This window comes from Electrona antarctica, assembly GCF_951216825.1.
Source record: "Electrona antarctica genome assembly, chromosome: 23".
NCBI classification, from domain to species: domain Eukaryota; kingdom Metazoa; phylum Chordata; class Actinopteri; order Myctophiformes; family Myctophidae; genus Electrona; species Electrona antarctica.
The window spans coordinates 23,033,730-23,052,105 of NC_136804.1; the positions used below are offsets into that span (position 1 = coordinate 23,033,730).

Below are 18,376 nucleotides of genomic sequence, written 5' to 3' on the forward strand. Positions count from 1 at the left end.
TGGCAAAATGTTTAGGAGTAATATAATCATGTTTTGTGTGTGTGTGTGTGTGTGTGTGTGTGTGTGTGTGTGTGTGTGTGTGTGTGTGTGTGTGTGAGACACAGCTTGGCCTGTTGTAGCGCCACCATGAGGCTGATTTGAAAACTGTGAAGTGACATTTGTTCCTCAGCCTAGTGGGAATATGCATGCACAGTTTCACCGAAATCGGACGCTGCGTTGAGTAGTTGTGGCGATTTGTACAAAACGGGTACCAAGCGGGCTACTCCTGAAAAGTTTAGAAGCCAATCGTAGGCAATGAAGGTGGATTACATGACTATGGAGAGCATGTGTACCGATTTGCGTGCAATTTGGATAACATCTGAAGGAGTAATATTAGAAAATGTGTTTTACATATGTCGGCCTCCTGGTGGCGCTATAAAGAGCAGATGTGAAAAATTCCAGGCAAAGGTTTTTCCTTGGCCTCTAGGGAGTTGGCATACAAAGTTATCCACAGATCCGTGCAGTTAGAGGTAAAAACACTTTTCGGCCAGTTATAGCGCCACCATGAGGCTGAGTTGAAAATGTTCACGTGGCATTTCTTCCTCGGCCGAGTGGGAATGTGCGTGCGCAATTTCACGGAAATCACACGATGTGTTCATGATTTGCAGCATTTTGTTTGAAACTGAACACTCCTGCAAACTTTGGAAGCCAATCTTAGCCAATCAGGATGGAGTCTGGGAAATCTGAAAGACCCGTTTGGTTGAATGGCTCTAGAGAGACTGTGTACCAATTTGCGTGATGTTTGGACAAAATCTGTAGGTGTACTGTCCAAAAACTTGTTTTGCACAAAGTGGCCTCCTGGTGGCACTATAACAGGCCGTTCTGGAAATTTTGGGGCAGAGGTTCATCGTTGGCATCCAGGGAGTGTGTGTGCAAAATGTGGCATCGACCGGGTTAACAGTGGCGGAGATTAGCTCACACGGACGGACACACGGACGGACACACGGACGGACGGACGGACACACGGACGGACGGACGGAGTGCAAAACATACTCTCTCCCCATGCCTTCGGCTTGGTGGAGCTGTTCACAGACGGACACACGGACGGACACACGGACGGACACACGGACGGACACACGGACGGACGGACGGACACACGGACGGACGGACGGAGTGCAAAACATACTCTCTCCCCATGCCTTCGGCCTGGTGGAGACAATAACTTGTCTTTTACTGGATCTCTCCACTAGTTCTTCCCTAACATTTTAGTCTAGTATTTATTTGTTGACGAAATTGTCAGTATATTTAGTCTTAGTTGGATTTTATCATAGCTTAGTTTTTATTTGGTTTTCGTCAGTGAAAAAGTCGACAAACATTTTTCGTCATAGTTTCATTCAACGAAATCAACACTGCTGCACACACACACACACACACACACACACACACACACACACACACACACACACACACACACACACACACACACACACACACACACACACACACACACACACACACACACACACACACACACACACACACACACACACACGCAGGCAGGCGCGTGCACGCACAGTACACATTAACTTTGGCCTGTAAATCAAATATACGTTATACATTTCAGGAGTGTCTAATTCTCAAATCACAAAGCTGAGAGACCTTTGTGATGGGCAAATATTTAATGGCACCAAAAGGAAATAGATGGGATCTAATAGCTATATGCAAAACAAAGGAAGGCATTCTGCACAGTGTGTCAGAGTAACATACTGCTTGTCACTGAAATAACATAGCAATATAGCATAATGGTATAATACTGTGTTATCGTAAATAGGCACGTAAATATGCCTTTGATGTGGAAGGTTGTGGGCTCAAACCCTGCCTGGGGTCAACATCAGCAGGGACATGCAGTCGCAACGGGTTCCTAACGCCAAATCAAAATGGGTTCGGATCTGAGCCAAGTCTCCTGAGGAGGCGTGTCTATAGGCTGTCCTGTCCTGGAGTATCCGGAGACAAAAACGAATCCATCCACTGTGTTTACCGTAAATCACTTATATAATATATTAGCAGGGCTTCACATGAAACAATTATAAAAAAGCACCCTTAAAGGGCCACTTCACCCATCTTGCAACCATATCTTATTTGAATTATGTTTGGGAGACAAGAAACACTTTCTCGGGGTTTTTATGTGGGTAATTTGTGTTTTTTTTAAAGATATTTTAGTATTTCAAAGCGTCTGTGATGTCACTGGTCTCACTGCTGGATTATTACAATGTCCATAATGCTTTGCTGGGGGACGGCTGTCTTACTGAGACAACATGTAGGAAGGAAGTGAGACCAGTGTCTGTCACAGACTATCTAAAAACATGTATTACCCACATAAAAACCCCCAGGAAAGTGTTTCTTTCTTGTCTCCCAAACATAATTAAAATAAGATCTGGTTTCAAAAGGGGTGAAGTGGCCCATTTAATAACTGCCCACAGAGCAGTCCCAAGTCCCAACCGAGTTACATCCCACCCTTTGTCCTCAGGATGGCGCCAGATCTCTCTGAACGGCTCTGAACAGCTGCAGCAGGGCTTCGGTCCACACCTCCCTCTGGTGCTCGTTGCTGATGTGAGCCAGCGTCTGAGCGGCGTACACCATGGTCAACACCGTCCTCTCAAAGTCCCGCCTGTCCAGGGGCGCCGCCGCCGGCCGGCGGCCCTGCAGCGCGGCCGTCAGGCGCCTGATCTCGCTCAGCTTCTTGGGGAGGATGTCCTCACAGATGACCTCCAGCTTCTCCACATTCCTGAGCGAAGCCAGCTCCTCATCTGGGATCAGCATGGGCCGGTGATCGCCTTCTATCTGCAGGCCAGCCAGCAGGATCTGAGTGAGAGAGAGAGCGAACGAACGTGTCCAATGAAAATGTTTTTCTGTTCCTGATCAACCCAAAAAAAAAAGTGTGCAAGTTCAAAACAGGTGCGCAAGTCCACGGACCCCTTTGAAGGCAAGTGCAGGAGGACCCAAAACGAACAAAGATAAAAGGGTCCCGCACACAGCTCCCATAAGTGAAATGTATTCGTAACATTTCGAGAACAAACGGTTCTTCAGACTAAATAGAATAAACAGAGACGGCGACCTCATGATCGTGTCAAAACCTCAGAATATTACAAATCCATACAGTATACACAAATATATTGACCTCTCAGTACGCAAGCAAAAACATCAGGCCAATTATAGCCATCATTCATTGTAGCTGTAGAGGTGCAACTGAAATAAATTTAATTAGGTCCAGAATGTCCTATCATATTATGAAATAGGCTATCCAGCCCATAGAGAAGGCGAGATAGGGAGGAAAAGGAAATAATTTAGCATTCCTGCTAGTTCTTGGATCGTAGTGCGATGTGACGTGACGCCGTGTTCTCACTTCTGTTTCATGGTAAACTTCAACTTCAAGATGATTGACCGCAAGAGAGTAGAATTGACTTGGCTATAGGACAATCATATTGCTGGAGCTGGAGTTGAAAATGAGTTCCTGAAACAATAATATTATCGCTGTGACCGAACTAACCTCAAAAAGCAGGTTGACATCCTCCACTGACGTCTGGAATGTGGGGTTGACCAACGAATGTGTCCCACGCTTTATCCAATAGGCCGATGGATACAATGCTACAAGGGAGAGAAAATAGAAAAGGCATTAGAGAGCAGAGGAGATTCCTCGCATTCTAGCAAATTAGGCAGCACCTTTCCCTGTGAGTCCTGCGTGTGGGTGGGCTGAACAAACACAGATGTATTACTATTAAAATACTATGCAGGCTAGACTGAAATGTGGCCCCTGGTGTTCCAATGGTAATTGGGTTTCTCAACTATGCCATTTGTAGAAGCCTCGAGCCTGTGACATAGCTAATGGCCACAGTGTGGCGACAAGGGGTTGCACAGGGGTGAAATCAGCCGCCTGGCAGACATAGTAGGGGCACCGAACGCGGAAGCTACGGGTGACTTTCTGAAAGAATTTAGCAGTGTGGTGGTCCCCATATTTCTGGCAGAAGCCCTTCACAGCTGATTTCACCCTTCTGCCCAGGGCACAGTCACCTTAAGAATGTGCAGGTGCAGCTGTGCTAAGCGTAGCGTGGTGTAATTTCAAAGTGTTAGGAGTACACACAGGTGTCCTCCTAAACTCCACACGGGCGACCAGTGTCCTCCTAACTCCACACAGGTGTCTCAAATGGCTGAAATGTATACTATATACAGTAAGGCTGAAGTGGTTAATGTACGTTTTGTGATAATAATCAAAATCTACAACTACTAACTGAAGTTTTCAAATTAATGTAGTGGAGTAAAAGTACAATATTTGGATCTGAGATGTAGTGGAGTAAGTGTTGGAAATTGGAAATACTCAAGTAACGTACAAATATCAAATACCTCAAAATTGTACTTAAGTACAGTATACTTAAATAAATGTACTTTACACCACTGTCCACTGGCTACTGGAAACAGCTGCTGCAGGCAGCCCTACCTTTTATTGGGGCTGCCAAGCAATAACATAATTTCACGGGTGGCTGGGGAGCATATGGCCACATACTGTATGTCAACTTATTAGAGAGGTATGTTATTTCCTTGGTATTGCTATCTAGGGATAGTTATATCCTTTAATTGGAATTTCTAGTGCAATAACACAAACACCTACAGTACAACCAAATCTTCATTAGCCACATGAATGAACCCTATAGTGTCCCTATTCTGAGAATGTCAGAATAGGAAACATTTGGAGAGAATTAGCAAACATTCTATAAGGAAATAGCCGATTGTAGTGGGGCTATTTTCAGAGAGAGGGGGGGGGGGGGGGGGGGGGGGGGGATTTGAGGTGAGGAAAGGGGACAAGTATAGACCCCGGTCAATGAATATAGAGGCTTTAAGTTTAAGTGGTAAAAAGAAAGTGACTAATTGCTTTTTAGTGATTAAGTAAATTATAGGCTGTAGCCTACAAGAACTGTCCAACCTTCGCTTAGTCCAAGACATTCCATTTGAACATTCTTCAGCAAAATATCTTCAAATAGAAAGTTAAGTGTCCTTAAGAGGTCATGGTTTTATCGAAAGGAATGATTCATGTATTTGCTAACCCGACTCTTTCATTAATTAAACCTCGCCAGTCAACAGAGATTCCCACTGGGAGCGGAATGTGTTGGACATGGCACGTTCAAGCGAAGGGTCGCGTCCTAAAAAGGCTGGAAGGAGCCAAATTGGTAGTCTGAGCAGTATCTGAAGTGTTGAACACAAACAAACGCACGTTAGTGATATTTTAATAATGCTTCCGATTCCACCAAGCAGAAAGGTCACAGAACATGGAATGCATTTATTCCAACTCAATGACTGTATAAAGTTGAGGGCTTCTGTTGCAGTTGAACTCTTCAACTCCCCTCTTAAGAGTATACTAGTTCATACATGGGCAACTGGCGGCCCGGGGGCCACATGCGGCCCCCACCAAAGTTAACATAACTATAATTAAAGGCATTTGAAATTAAATCAAATTTTTACTTTTCAGGATTCCAATTCCAAAATAGCAACAAAAACAAATCAGAGTTTCAATTCAAATATAGAAAAAAATAGCTGATCTACAAGCTCAAAATGCGTCACACTGCGACGTGTTTTGAGCTTGTAGATCGGCTATTTTCGCCATAGACATATAGAGGTAGACGCCTCTTCCGGCCCTGGGGCGTGTGTTCTCGAGAGCGGGCAAAATTTTCCCGAGATTCCTTGCGAAGCATAGCGGAAGCATCTTATATTAACGGCTTGGTGTGCTGTCATGCCCATTTCAGCACGGCTGGATAGCCTATTTCAACCAATTGCTTGGTCAGAAGAACTACCTGTAGTAATATAAATATTTCATTCCACTTTTGTCTTTTTTCTCCTTTTTTAGGCGACTCCTCTGTGTACCACCAGGGGGGGCTCAACGCTCAAGTACCACCAGTGGTAGTAGTACCAGTGGTTGGGAACCTCTATACAGGGACCTCGATTGGTTTGGCCATCTTTATAGCGAAGGTGGTGATGATAATAAAATAAATTCGCCTTGTCCCCCCCAACTTCCGAACTGCATGTCGACATGCAGCAAAGGGATCTTGAAAGTTGCGACATATGAGCTCATTTTAATGCTCAGCATTGCTCACAAATAAAATATATGGTAGCATGGATTAATGTTAAAGTCAACAGAGCCGGGGGTCCATTTGGTTACAAGTAAAATTATTGAACACAGCGTGTTAACGTCAGAATCTATAACTCCACACCGGTGCTCAAGAGAGACAGCCGATTGGCTATTAGCGTACAAATATACACATTATATATTATAGCCTATAGTACATGATATTTTTTTACGTGGCGCTGCCGGGAGCTAAAATGCCTATAAACTGTATAAACTGTGATTAATGTAAAAAATCATAACAATTATGTATTTGATAACTGCTCTTTGAATTTTGGCATGCTGTTAGGTACAGTATGGTCATAATGTTTTCAAAAACCATCGCAAATTAATTGTTGTTCGTTGTTCCTAAAATTTTAGTATGTTATTTAGCACACCCAATAGTAACAGAATCCATAACAAATCAATTATTTTGGTTTTCAACCAAAATAATCGTGCAAACAGACCACTAGGGGGGCGCTCCCAACGCGTTTGCACAGCTTTTTGAAATCCTTATACCCATACCTAACACCACACCAAAATTCAGAAACTAGTCACCAAAAGCCAAATTCTGCTGATTTCTTACAAGTCCGCCCCCCACTGATCTGTGGCAGGGGTCACTGGTGGGGAGTTAATATATTCTGTCAGCAGGGGAGTGGAAAACAGCTCCATTTGGTTACAAAAACACCAAAAACGGCTCGGTTGAGCCCATCATATCGTTCGCGAGCATTAAAATTTCTGCGAGATTTCTGAGAGACATGTCAGTTTGGGACAATTGGCGAATTTAACAAGACTTTATTTTATCATCATGATCACCACCACCTTAGGTAGGTGATAATTGTGTGTACGAATGAAATGCAGCATAAGACAATCAATGCAGGTTATTTTACTTGTCAAACAGGGACACCTCCAATGCAGTGTTAATTTTACTTCGGGAGTGTAAAGAAATAGATGGACCCCGGTCGTCCCATTTTGTAGGCTCCTCCTGTCGTTCAGTGCCCCCCGTCCACCGAGACTGAGGTGGTGAGGAGGATAGGGGGCGTGTGTGTGGACATTTTTAGTATTGCAGCTAAAAATGCCTTGGAATAGCATCTTGAGAGAAGATGAAAATTAATGAATGAGTGGTTGTTATTATATAATGCGCCACGTCTCTGCGTGCATACGTGTGTGCGTGCGTACGTGTGTTTACGGTTGTAATGCACGTAACTCGAGAACCGTTTGCCCCACCAACTTCACATTCGACACACATGTTCCACACCCCCACAGGGAGTGCAGTGCCAGGTATCGAATCGGTCGGACCCACGGCTCTCCAGAACCACCACAAAAGGCTCTGGTCAGGCTCTGCCAGTGGGCCTAATGAGGCCAACTCCTTTCACCTGGGCCAGGCTCTGCCAGTGGGCCTAATGAGGCCAAGTTGGCCACCTCCTTTCACCTGTGCAATTTCCAGCCTCTGCCTCAGCCAATTGACTCTCAACAAATCAGTCTCTGCCACTGGGCCGGTTTGATTGCCAAGTACACTTTTCAGTTTGCAGTCTTTACACACAGGCACATACACAGATCTCCATGTGGGACACCGTCTGACAGTTAAAACAGGTGCTATGACAGACTGCGACGGGCACGTACAGGTCTAGCTGTGTATAAAAAGGTATTAAAGGGCAACATTTATCTATTATACATTTGAAAACATGTGCCCAAGCGCACGCACAGGAACACAAGGCACCAGCTACTACGTCACTGACACGCTGCAACACGCTGCAACACACACTGCAACAACACACTAACACGTCACACACTTACCCTCCGCGTCGTTGGTTCCCTATCTCCTCATGTCGCGCCGCACGGCCACACTCGACACCAGCCGCGTAAACATTGTCATCGCACTGCCACTAAAGCCGGCTCCCGTCCACACTCGCAAACAATATCAATATCAATAATAAACACAAACACGCCACAAGCACCGACACCCCCGCCTAATTTGTTGCCACGTCTATGAAAACAAGCACAGAAAAAATGCCATTCAACACGCTACTTACACACACTACCACTCGCTTACAATACGCGGACCTGGCAACACTACATTCCCTCTCCCATTGGCTCACAGCCCACCACGTGACCCACACAGGGAGGGAGACGATTGCGTGATGCTTCTATGTACAGGATTCTATAGGTCACCACTTTTGGTGTGACACACACACGGCTTCTGTTTACTAGAAGAAGAAGAACTACACAGCGCACACTCTGATTCTAACTTGGACACTTACCATAATGCTAACACGACCGCGTCGACACCTGGCGTGGTACAAGCGGGACAAACCCAGGCGCATATATGGATACCAACAACAACACTACACGCACACGCGCGCGCTGCAACAACAAACAGCTACGTACAGTGTGTGTGTGCGTGCGTGCGTGCGTGCGCGGGGGGGGGGGGATTTGGATCGCCTCGCGATGCCGCGACAATGGCACTACACTACACAGGGCTCGCCAGTGCCACTACGTACTCGCATTTGCGACTTACAATATCACCGTGCGAATTGTAACATTCACTTTGTAGCACCGCTGCGACTACACAATCCAAACTACTTTAGAGCTACACGTTGCGCCGTTTACATCCACAACAATGTGTCACTCTCTCGGTTCTGCACCGCTGCTGGAGAAGTATAGCACTGTCGAAGGCAGCGCAACTACTCCCCCCCCCCCCCCCCCCCCCCCCCCACACACACACACACACCCCAGAGAGGGAGGAGAGAGAAGAGAGCGACAGAGAGACAGAGCACACACGTCTTCACGTAGGAACACAGAGACAAAGACAGCGCTTTCCAGTCCTTACCTTTTCTCTCACATTGTTTTCTTAGCTTTGTGACTGACCAATGAGAAGCAGATTGTATTGTCTGCAAAGCAACTATGTGTCTGTCACAAATAAAAGTTCTGTCCTGCAAGCCCATGTCATGTCAACACAGACAAGGCAGCTGTGCGCGCGGTGACTCCTGCAAATTACACTGACCCAATATTATTTTGTACAACCTAGCAAAGCATAACATATGATGGAGAATAGGCTGGTCTCTCTTTTTACAAGACATACGCCATTGCATACAGGTTCTCAACCTTTTTAATTTCAAGGACCCCCATAACTCTGACAGTAAAACCAAATGGACCCATAAGAGTCCCATTTGATTCCATTTGTACAGTATCAGAGTTAAAAGTTATAAAACAGTCCATTTGGTTCCATTTGTACACTCTCACAGTTACACACCTGTAGGGTCCACTTGGATCCATTTGTACACTCTCAGAGTTACAGACCTATAATGGGTCCATTTGGAACCCCCTCAAGGAACCATGAGGGTCCCTGGATCACACCTTTGAGAGCCACTGCTTTCAAAAAATACATAACTAATATAGAGCATATTTGATCAATTTAATGTTAGGCTACAGATTATTTTGACATCTGAATTTAACAGAACCGCCCACGCACGACACATGCACATGCACGACGTGCACGCGCATGTCCACATCCACATGCACGCGCGCATGTGTCCTCTTTTTGCTCATTCAGAATATGGTATGCCTACACACTTAACATAATGCAAACACGCAAATTGCGCAAACGACTGCATCGACACCTGGCGTGGAACAAACGGGACCAACCGAGGCGCATATATGGATACGAACAACAACACTACACGCGCGCACGCGCACGCGCTGCAACACAAAACAGCTGCATAAAACGCGTGTCACTGTGGACTTCTGTATCTGTGGACTTCTGTATCGCAACGCGGGGCAACGCAACTCTGGGATGAGCGGGCCGAAGGCCCGCGAAATTCTAGTATAATACATTTGATTTTAAATTCATGGTGGAGCCCCTTTAAGTAAATCTACTTAGTTACTTTCCACCACTACAAATGTAAGCAAGATTACACAGTACAAAATCCTGAGTTAGTATAAAGAATTAACTGTAAAGGGGTCATTGACAGATTTGACTGTGTATATCCAATTGTATCCTCCGAATACAAATAAGATTACTAAAATGACATTTACGCTGCCCTCCGAGTCACCCTGCAGGATTGGCAGCATAATGCCAAATGCTCTGGCTCCCCCGCCTCCTATCCTAGCCTCCTAATTGGATGACTGCCACCTTCGGGTCCATGTACTTCCACCTCTATTTTAGTTGATCTGGCTCATGCATGGAGAACAACATGGAGATACAATGGCACAAGCCCTGCAAATTGATATAGAGCTGTATAACCTGCACGGGACATTCCTGTAAGTCGGTCGGTCCTCTCACCCTAATCCCATTCAAGGCGATATGCAATTGTTTGCACGTCTTATCTCGTTAGTCAAGATTTATGGTCCTCGCTGAGTGAGTGACTCCAGATTGCATGATCGGCAGCTCTGGAATGTATACCGAATACCCGCATAAGAACCCACAGCTGTACTGCTGGCGCGTGATCGACGTGAACAAAAACAACTCTCGGGGCATTGTGTTTTTCTTTAAAAACAGTGAGTGCCGCCATGACACAGTACGCTGTGTCGATGGTACAGTACAGTATGTTGACGGGCGGCGAGTGGGAGACATGCTAGCCACCGCCTTGAATGCTATCAACCCATAATCAGCAGTAGGTTTACTCCTCAAGACCATGTAATGGAGCAAGTATACAAGGAGTCTATTGGCTGCGAATAGGAACACACAGAAACACACAGAAGTGAAATTACTGCCACTGAAGCGAAAACATTGGGAAACAACTTGCTTTATGTTTACTGGCTGGTTAAGACTGAGGTTAGGTTTCTGGTTTAAGGCCTTCAGTTTTTTGTACCATATACATAACAATTGTATACATAAGAACAACACATGTTTGCTTTCTTTGTTGAAGAAGAGTCTAGGCAATTATGTTTTAGTTTATTTTATGCCAGTGTTCATTTTTAGCTGACAACAACAGCAACAACGTCTCCGCTCCAGTAGAGGCTACTGTCTCCATTACTGGTTGATATGGGTTGATATATATATATATATATATATATATATATATATTGGTAGTAGAGAAGAAAGTCTGGAGCTCTCTGGTGGAGCTGTTGCCCCCGTGACCCGACTACGGATAAGTGGTTGAATGGATGGATGGATGGATGGATATTGGTAGTATGAGGCACTCATAGTTTGGGATTCTTTGGGGGTATTTTGGTACATGCAGCAGGGATTTGGTTAACCAAGGAAGACTCAAATATTTCGATTTATAAATGCTTCTCCATAGTGTTTTATGGGGTCTGTCTGTAGCAGTGCAGTATTTTAGCTGCCAAGGTTTCCTATCATAAGCTTGGCATCACGTTCTCTACAGTAGGCCAAGGGAATGGTATGTATTTGGGCTATGCCCAAACCCAGTAACAACCGTATATCACTTAGAGGTGTCAACGCATTGATTTGAATCTGTCATATTAGACAGGCGCCTGCTTTGTATTTGTAATAAAAGGAACCGTATAAACAATATTTGTAATTTATTTCGCTAACTACAGTATATAACTATTACACAATTTAAAGTAATTCAGTATAGGGCTTAAGTGGTTAAGACACGCTGTGTACTATACGTATAGGATTATGGTAAAAAATAAAACATTTTCGATTTTCCAGACCAATAATGCAGTTTGCATTTCAATTTGCAATGACATTTATTTAATGCAAGCTTCAGTTCTGTATTCACTGTTTTAACAACATAACCAGTAACCACCAAACAACAACAACATAAACAGCTCCTGGCGCGGGCCACTGGCGCAGCGATAACCCTCATTTTGGTCTTCCTAAACAAGTAATGTTTTGAATGGGCAGGGTTCCCTGGTGTCGTTATACACAGGCAGGGAGGGGGCTTGTAATCTCGGTAAAATGCTTGCACAGAGCTGAGGGACCAAGAGCAATCCATTAATTAGCTGCGGTGAATGCTAATCGTTAAAAACTACAGTACTAAAGTACAGTATGCTGCCACTGAAATGTGGAATGACCTCCAAAAGACACACAGGATCTCGACTCTCGACTCCCTACCTAAACTCAAAAGTAACCTAAAATAATTCCGTCATCAAAATACAAGTGAACATTGATATCCCCGCTCCCCAACTTTCTCTGTAGGCTAAATATACAGTTTGATTCTACTGAGCTATATTCCAATATGTTTTGTACCTGTTGGAGACAATTTGCACTTCTGTTTATTAGGGGTCAAGCCCGAAGGGCGTAGACCCCTTATTGTTTCCGTGACATTTGTATTGTCTGTATTATATGTATTACCATCGATGAATTAAGTACAAAGGACCACAATGGAAACAAGCCCTGGGGGCTTGTTGTGTTATAATAGATAGTGCATGCACATCCAATCTCTCACCTAGCCTGGTGCTGGACAAAAACAATAAAGTCCGTAACACAGGTATATTTCTAAGCTAAAGCTTCACTTGTTTATCGCTTTGTCCTTGTTGGCATAACCTTTGACTGTACCGTTGATAATCATGTTATATAAAGTATTCAATCAGTCAATCAAAAGAAAAGGCCACAACTGGTGCTTGCGGCCGCTCAGGCCTGCGGCAACATTGGCGCTTAAGACAGGAAAATAGAAAGTCTCGTCTTCCCTTCAAACCACCGATTTCCCTTGAAGGCAATTGTAGGTTTTAGAAATTAATCAAAGCTTCATAACGGCGTCTAGACATTTCCCCCAACACTCCCAAATTGAGAAGCTGTATAAATCTCACAATGTCAGGCGAATGTCTTAATAATGACGGAAGAACAGTGCAGCGCGCCAACTCAAGGACAGGTGTTTTTGCCAGACAGCTGCAGGAAAAACACTCGTTATCTCTCAATCAAGATGAGAGTATCTGGCAGTCGTCGGGGATGAGGGGGGGACGATGGGGGGGGACGGGGGTTGGGGCGGGGGGGGTGGGTGAATGAAGGTCCATGATGAGCCACAGGTTCGTTAGGTTCCACCGTAAGCCACGGTGTGGAACTGTCTTTTAATTGTCTTCAAAAGGACGGGTCAAGGTCTGACCCCGTGGAAGTCACTGCAGCCGCGTTGACAATTTGATCCATTATCCCATTAGGACATAGGCTGTCGACTTCACAATCTGATTAGATTCATCTTCCCATACTGTACAGGACGGCTATACAGGCAAGCGTCGTGGCAAGGGCAATGATTCACGTCTGATTTAAATCTCATTTACAATCAAGAACCAGCCAGTTAGTTTTGATGATGCCTATATTTCTCTACTTCAAAAACAAGGGCATGCACACACACACGCACGAACGTACAGTATGCACACACACACACACACACACGCACGCGCACACGCACACGCACACGTAACCAATTGGACACTGTCCTCAATAAACTGGTCGGATATCCAAAAGTGACCCAGAATGCGGCCTATATATCAGGAACACACGCAGGCGGGACAGCACTCCATCTCCTGGCAGAATGGACGACACCATCACTCCCCTTACTGACCAGACCTATATACTCCCACCTGTGCAAAGCAGGCGTCACAGCAAAAGGATCATGTTCTTTGATTTCTCCAGCGGCTTCAACACAAATAGCCTGCGCCGCTTCGCTGGCTGGGAAGCTCTCATGTCTGATAGAATAATTGTTATTTTTGATCAATGCTTGGCTGTTATCTCTTCTATGATATGACGTCAATATACAGCATGAAATTGTGGGCAAAATCGTTTTCAACAACAACAAAATATTCTTTAGTTCTGGGTCTGAGAGTCTAATTGTCATCAAATGTTGGTCTGTACGTTTCTCAAATCCAGAAAAAAATACTGGACCTTGATATGGAAAGGGTTGAAAACCACACTGATCTGCTCTCTTCCAAGGAGAGATTGTTTCTCCTGGCGGCCGCCACGACTTTCAACAAGTCTCTCCCTCATGTACAGAACACCACATGTTGTACGCCATGTTGTTTTGCACATTGATGACAGTATTTTTATGCTTTTTGTTTTATTTGTATTCCATTTTTGATGCCTCTTTTGGCCAAGCTCCCTGCTTGTTTTGCTTGTTTTGTTTTCAGTACAGTGTAGTTTATTGTACGGTGCCTTTCGTCCTACAGTATGTTCACTACTGTGAATTCTGCTCCTGTAATGACTGCAATTCTCCTCCGGATAAATATTTTTCTATCTCTGACACTGACACGGACGCACGCACGCACGCACGCACGCACGCACGCACGCACGCACGCACGCACACACCTTTTGCCGAGCACTATACAACATGCCTATCCTCTTAATGCGTCATGCATGCACCCCAGTGATTTAGCATTGTATCTATTGGAAATCACCCTTCAAATCCCTTTTGCTCAAATCTCTTTTCCTGTCACAGGTTTATCACCATGTGACTAATCCAGAAATTTAAATCATTGCTTTTTTTGGTTGTGCAAATCCCTGTGTCTTATTCTTTGAGCCAGGCGAGGAATGCAGGTTACCAAGGGACCCAAATGTTTGTCAAGAGAATTTCAGCCGGAGAATTTCAGCCTGCACTACTGCTGCTGCCGCCGCTAAATCTAGAACATATGAGGACACCATAGAAGAACTGGATCCAATAAGAAGATAGTTGTTTTTAGCAGGGAAATAAAAGTGCATATCAACCATTTAAAGCTGCACTCTGTGAAACGTGGGCTGGAATTTGTACCACTGAGCCAATAGAGCGTCGCAGTCCCGGCCCCTACCATGGCCCAGGAAATGAATCCCAATGCATTTTTCCCATAGACATTTCAAAAAGTATTTATTTAAAGGCGGTTACGCCGCGGACAAAGCCAACTCGAGTCGTGACAACTCATGACAACACAAACAATATTTTGGACCAAACAAATAATTACAAAGAAGAAAAACAACAAAAAAAAGTGTTGTAACCTGCCGTTTTTTTCTTCTTTCTAATTATTTTGTCCAAAAAATTGTGTTTGTTGTCATGTTTTGTCACGACTCGAGTTGGCTTTGTCCGCGGCGTAAACGTCTTTAAATAAATACTTTCTGAAATGTCTATGAGGAAAATGAACGGAGAATAATTTCCTGGGCCATGGTAGGGGGCGGGACTGCGACGCTCTATAGGGAGTACCAAAATATCGTTGAGGGGTCGTCAACATATGTGTCACGTGGTAGCGGCCGCCATACTTTTTGGGATTGTCTGGTTTGTTTACATTGAGCGACTATCCTGTGTGCTAGTATACGTTCTTTTTTTAAACTGACATCTCACAATGGTGCAGACTTGCTCAGTACATAAGTGCCACAGCAGGTCAAGTCGAGGGAATGAGCCAGAAAACGGAATTAGATTTTCAGCTTTCCAGCATGGAGACAGCATCAAGGAACCCAGATTGACGGGTTTACAAAGAGACATAGAATGGCTTGGATCTCGGCTGTATGGCGCACGGGCGCAGAGACATAACGTTCAACAAAGTATCTAAGCACAGCCATGTTTGTTCACGACATTTCCTTGTCCTTGTAAGGTATGTCGAGCCCGACGTTTCTATCCATCCTGGTGTTGGTTCAATAGGTTGTCGCCAAGAACGAGCTCAATATTTACAAAAACAGACCACCGTCACTCTATTCTGAGTCATGTGGGCTAGAGTTTAAATCCCACAAACAGGGCGCCGCTAGCTTTTCAGACGCCGCCCCCCTCTTGGTGACGTACACGTTTTTACAAACTATAGAGCACTGCACCTTCTGGCTTCCCCAACATGGGGACACCATGCAGGGTTAAAGGTCCTTGCAGATTGGACACGTTTTTCGGAAACAATGGCGGAAGAAAAATGCATCTAAATTTTTTTTAAAACGCAGCAGTGTGCAGACACCTTTAATGTGGTTAAACACTGTGAAATACATACATACATACATACATACTATACTACAGTATCTATGAGGGCAGGCAGGCACGCACACACACGCACACACACACACGCACACACACACACGCACGCTACACGCACCTACAAATGTCATGAAAGCATAGTAGCCTACATTTGAGTCTTTTAATTATGAAATAATATTTTAAAGCACAAGTTGAGGTACGTGTGCAAGATTCTAAGGATTAAACAGGCCTATACTGGTATGCAAGTTAAAAACAAACATTTGTATCCATAGGATTGTAAAAGTTACATGATACCAGTACATTTATATTATTAGCCTAGCTGACACACGTGTACACACTCACATGTACACACTTGCACGCACGCACGCACGCACACACGCACGCACGCACACACACGCACACGCACACACACACAAAGCACTGTGTAATATATTATTAATGCTATCAACACATCAGTCTTCATGTGGTTGTTTATCCCCATCTAGCATCACCCCTGTGGAATACACATTACACAAACATCTTCTCTGTGTGAGCACAGGCCATTACAGCCCCTGAGACTACTGTATACAAGAATCACTACCTGTTTAACTCCAACTCTTCTCACAGGTTTAAAGTTGAGATTGTCAACAAAGCACCAGTGGGTGGCTCCAACAACAGACCGACAGCTGTGCCATGTGTGTGTGGAAGTGGAGAGAATCGACAGAGACAAACACCTCATGCCCTAACTGGACCCGTGGGACCTTAAGTGCACCTACACCGAGTGTTGATTTCCTTCCGACTAAAACTATGGCTACCTTTATTCACTGACTAAAGACTAAATAAAAAATGAGCCATGATGACTAAAACTAAGACTAAATATAATTTCATCATCAAATAAAAAAAAAACTATAGACTAAAATGTTAGGGAGGGAGAAAAGAGATCATTTTATGTTTGGTTGCGCTTGGGTGTTGTGCTCTGAAAATAGCAGATCTACAAGCTCTACACAAGGTCTACTCTACAAGATATACTCTTGTTAGAGCTTCACCTAACAACAGACAAGTGACAGTTAAAATATTGGATGCCATTGATGTGGTGGCATGTCTCCTACATAAAAGTTTCATGTTCAGGCTGCTTTGATGTCCACATAGTGGCATGTAGCATCATGAAAGGTTCTGTCACTTGTCTGAATAAAACTAAAACTAAATGAAAAATCTGCTGTCCAAATCAACCCTGTCTGTCCTGCCTACCTTTTCTCCAGTGCTGTGAGGCTGCTAGGTAGACAGTACAGGAGAGCACGGCGATGAAAGCAGTCCACCACGGCATCATGTCGATCACCAGAAGAGCAACACCTCCACTACTGACACTCAACCGCTGTCTCTCTCTCTCTCTCTCTCTCTCTCCCTCTCCCCGTTGCTTTCTTTCTCTAGAAGGGATGCATGGCATTCCCTACAGTCAGTCACATGGCTGTACGGTGCAGCCAAGGCCCAGCTGAGCAGATACGTAGCATAAACGAACACCCATCGGGAAGGAAGGGGGGTGGGGGGGGGGGGGGGGGGGGGGGGGGGGGGTTTGGGGGGGTAAAAGCAAACAGAGTGTTGAGCTCTCTGGCACCTCGAGTCTCGAGAGCAATAGTTTCAATTCAGGGCACATCCCCCCCCCCCCCCCCTTCCCCATCATCTACTGTATTCACTTTCTGATACCTAATCAGTCTCTGTGTGTGTGTGTGTGTGTGTGTGTGTGTGTGTGTGTGTGTGTGTGTGTGTGTGTGTGTGTGTGTGTGTGTGTGTGTGTGTGTGTTTCCTCTAGCCAGGCCGTCTGGGCTGTCATCTGGAAGTCATCAGGAGTCTTAGGGAGGAACGCCTACTCCTACTTGCCGGGCTTTCCCTCACGCTACTGGCGGCATGCTTACTGCCTGCATGCCTGCATGGGCAGACTGGTTCAATTAGGGTCAGCTGGGCCCACTAACCAGATGAATGGCTGCTAAAAAACAACCTGCTGGCCCACAGGTTGTTCAACCTGCTAGGAACACAAGACACCTTTTAACCACCAAAGCCCTATTTTTGTAATTTTTTTTATCACACTTGTGTGAAGTGAGGGGCACACTTATATCATCATACATCATCACATTCCGGCCAATCACTTTTTGCCGCACGCACGCACGCACGCACGCACGCACGCACGCACCACGCACGCACGCACGCACGCACGCACGCACGCACGCACGCACGCACACACACACACACACACACACACACACACACACACACACACACACACACACACACACACACACACACACACACACACACAAGAAGCACTGTGTAATATATTATTAATGCTATCAACACATCAGTCTTCATGTGATTGTTTATCCCCATCTAGCATCACCCCTGGCGGCCTGTGGAATACACATTACACAAACATCTTATCTTATCTCTGTATGAGCACAGG

General features: G+C 45.0%; 1 protein-coding gene across 1 annotated transcript; it reads right to left on the bottom strand.

Annotated features, from left to right (window-relative positions):
* Positions 1 to 1,645: 1,645 nt before the first annotated feature.
* Positions 1,646 to 17,292, bottom strand: fam180a (family with sequence similarity 180 member A). The gene is made up of 3 exons (XM_079494390.1): positions 17,173 to 17,292; positions 3,527 to 3,624; positions 1,646 to 2,841 (listed from the first exon to the last, which is right to left on the bottom strand). Exons 1-3 carry the CDS (start codon positions 17,249 to 17,251, stop codon positions 2,503 to 2,505), a joined length of 516 nt encoding a protein of 171 aa, XP_079350516.1. The 5' UTR covers positions 17,252 to 17,292; the 3' UTR covers positions 1,646 to 2,502.
* Between the last annotated feature and the right edge of the window lie 1,084 nt (positions 17,293 to 18,376).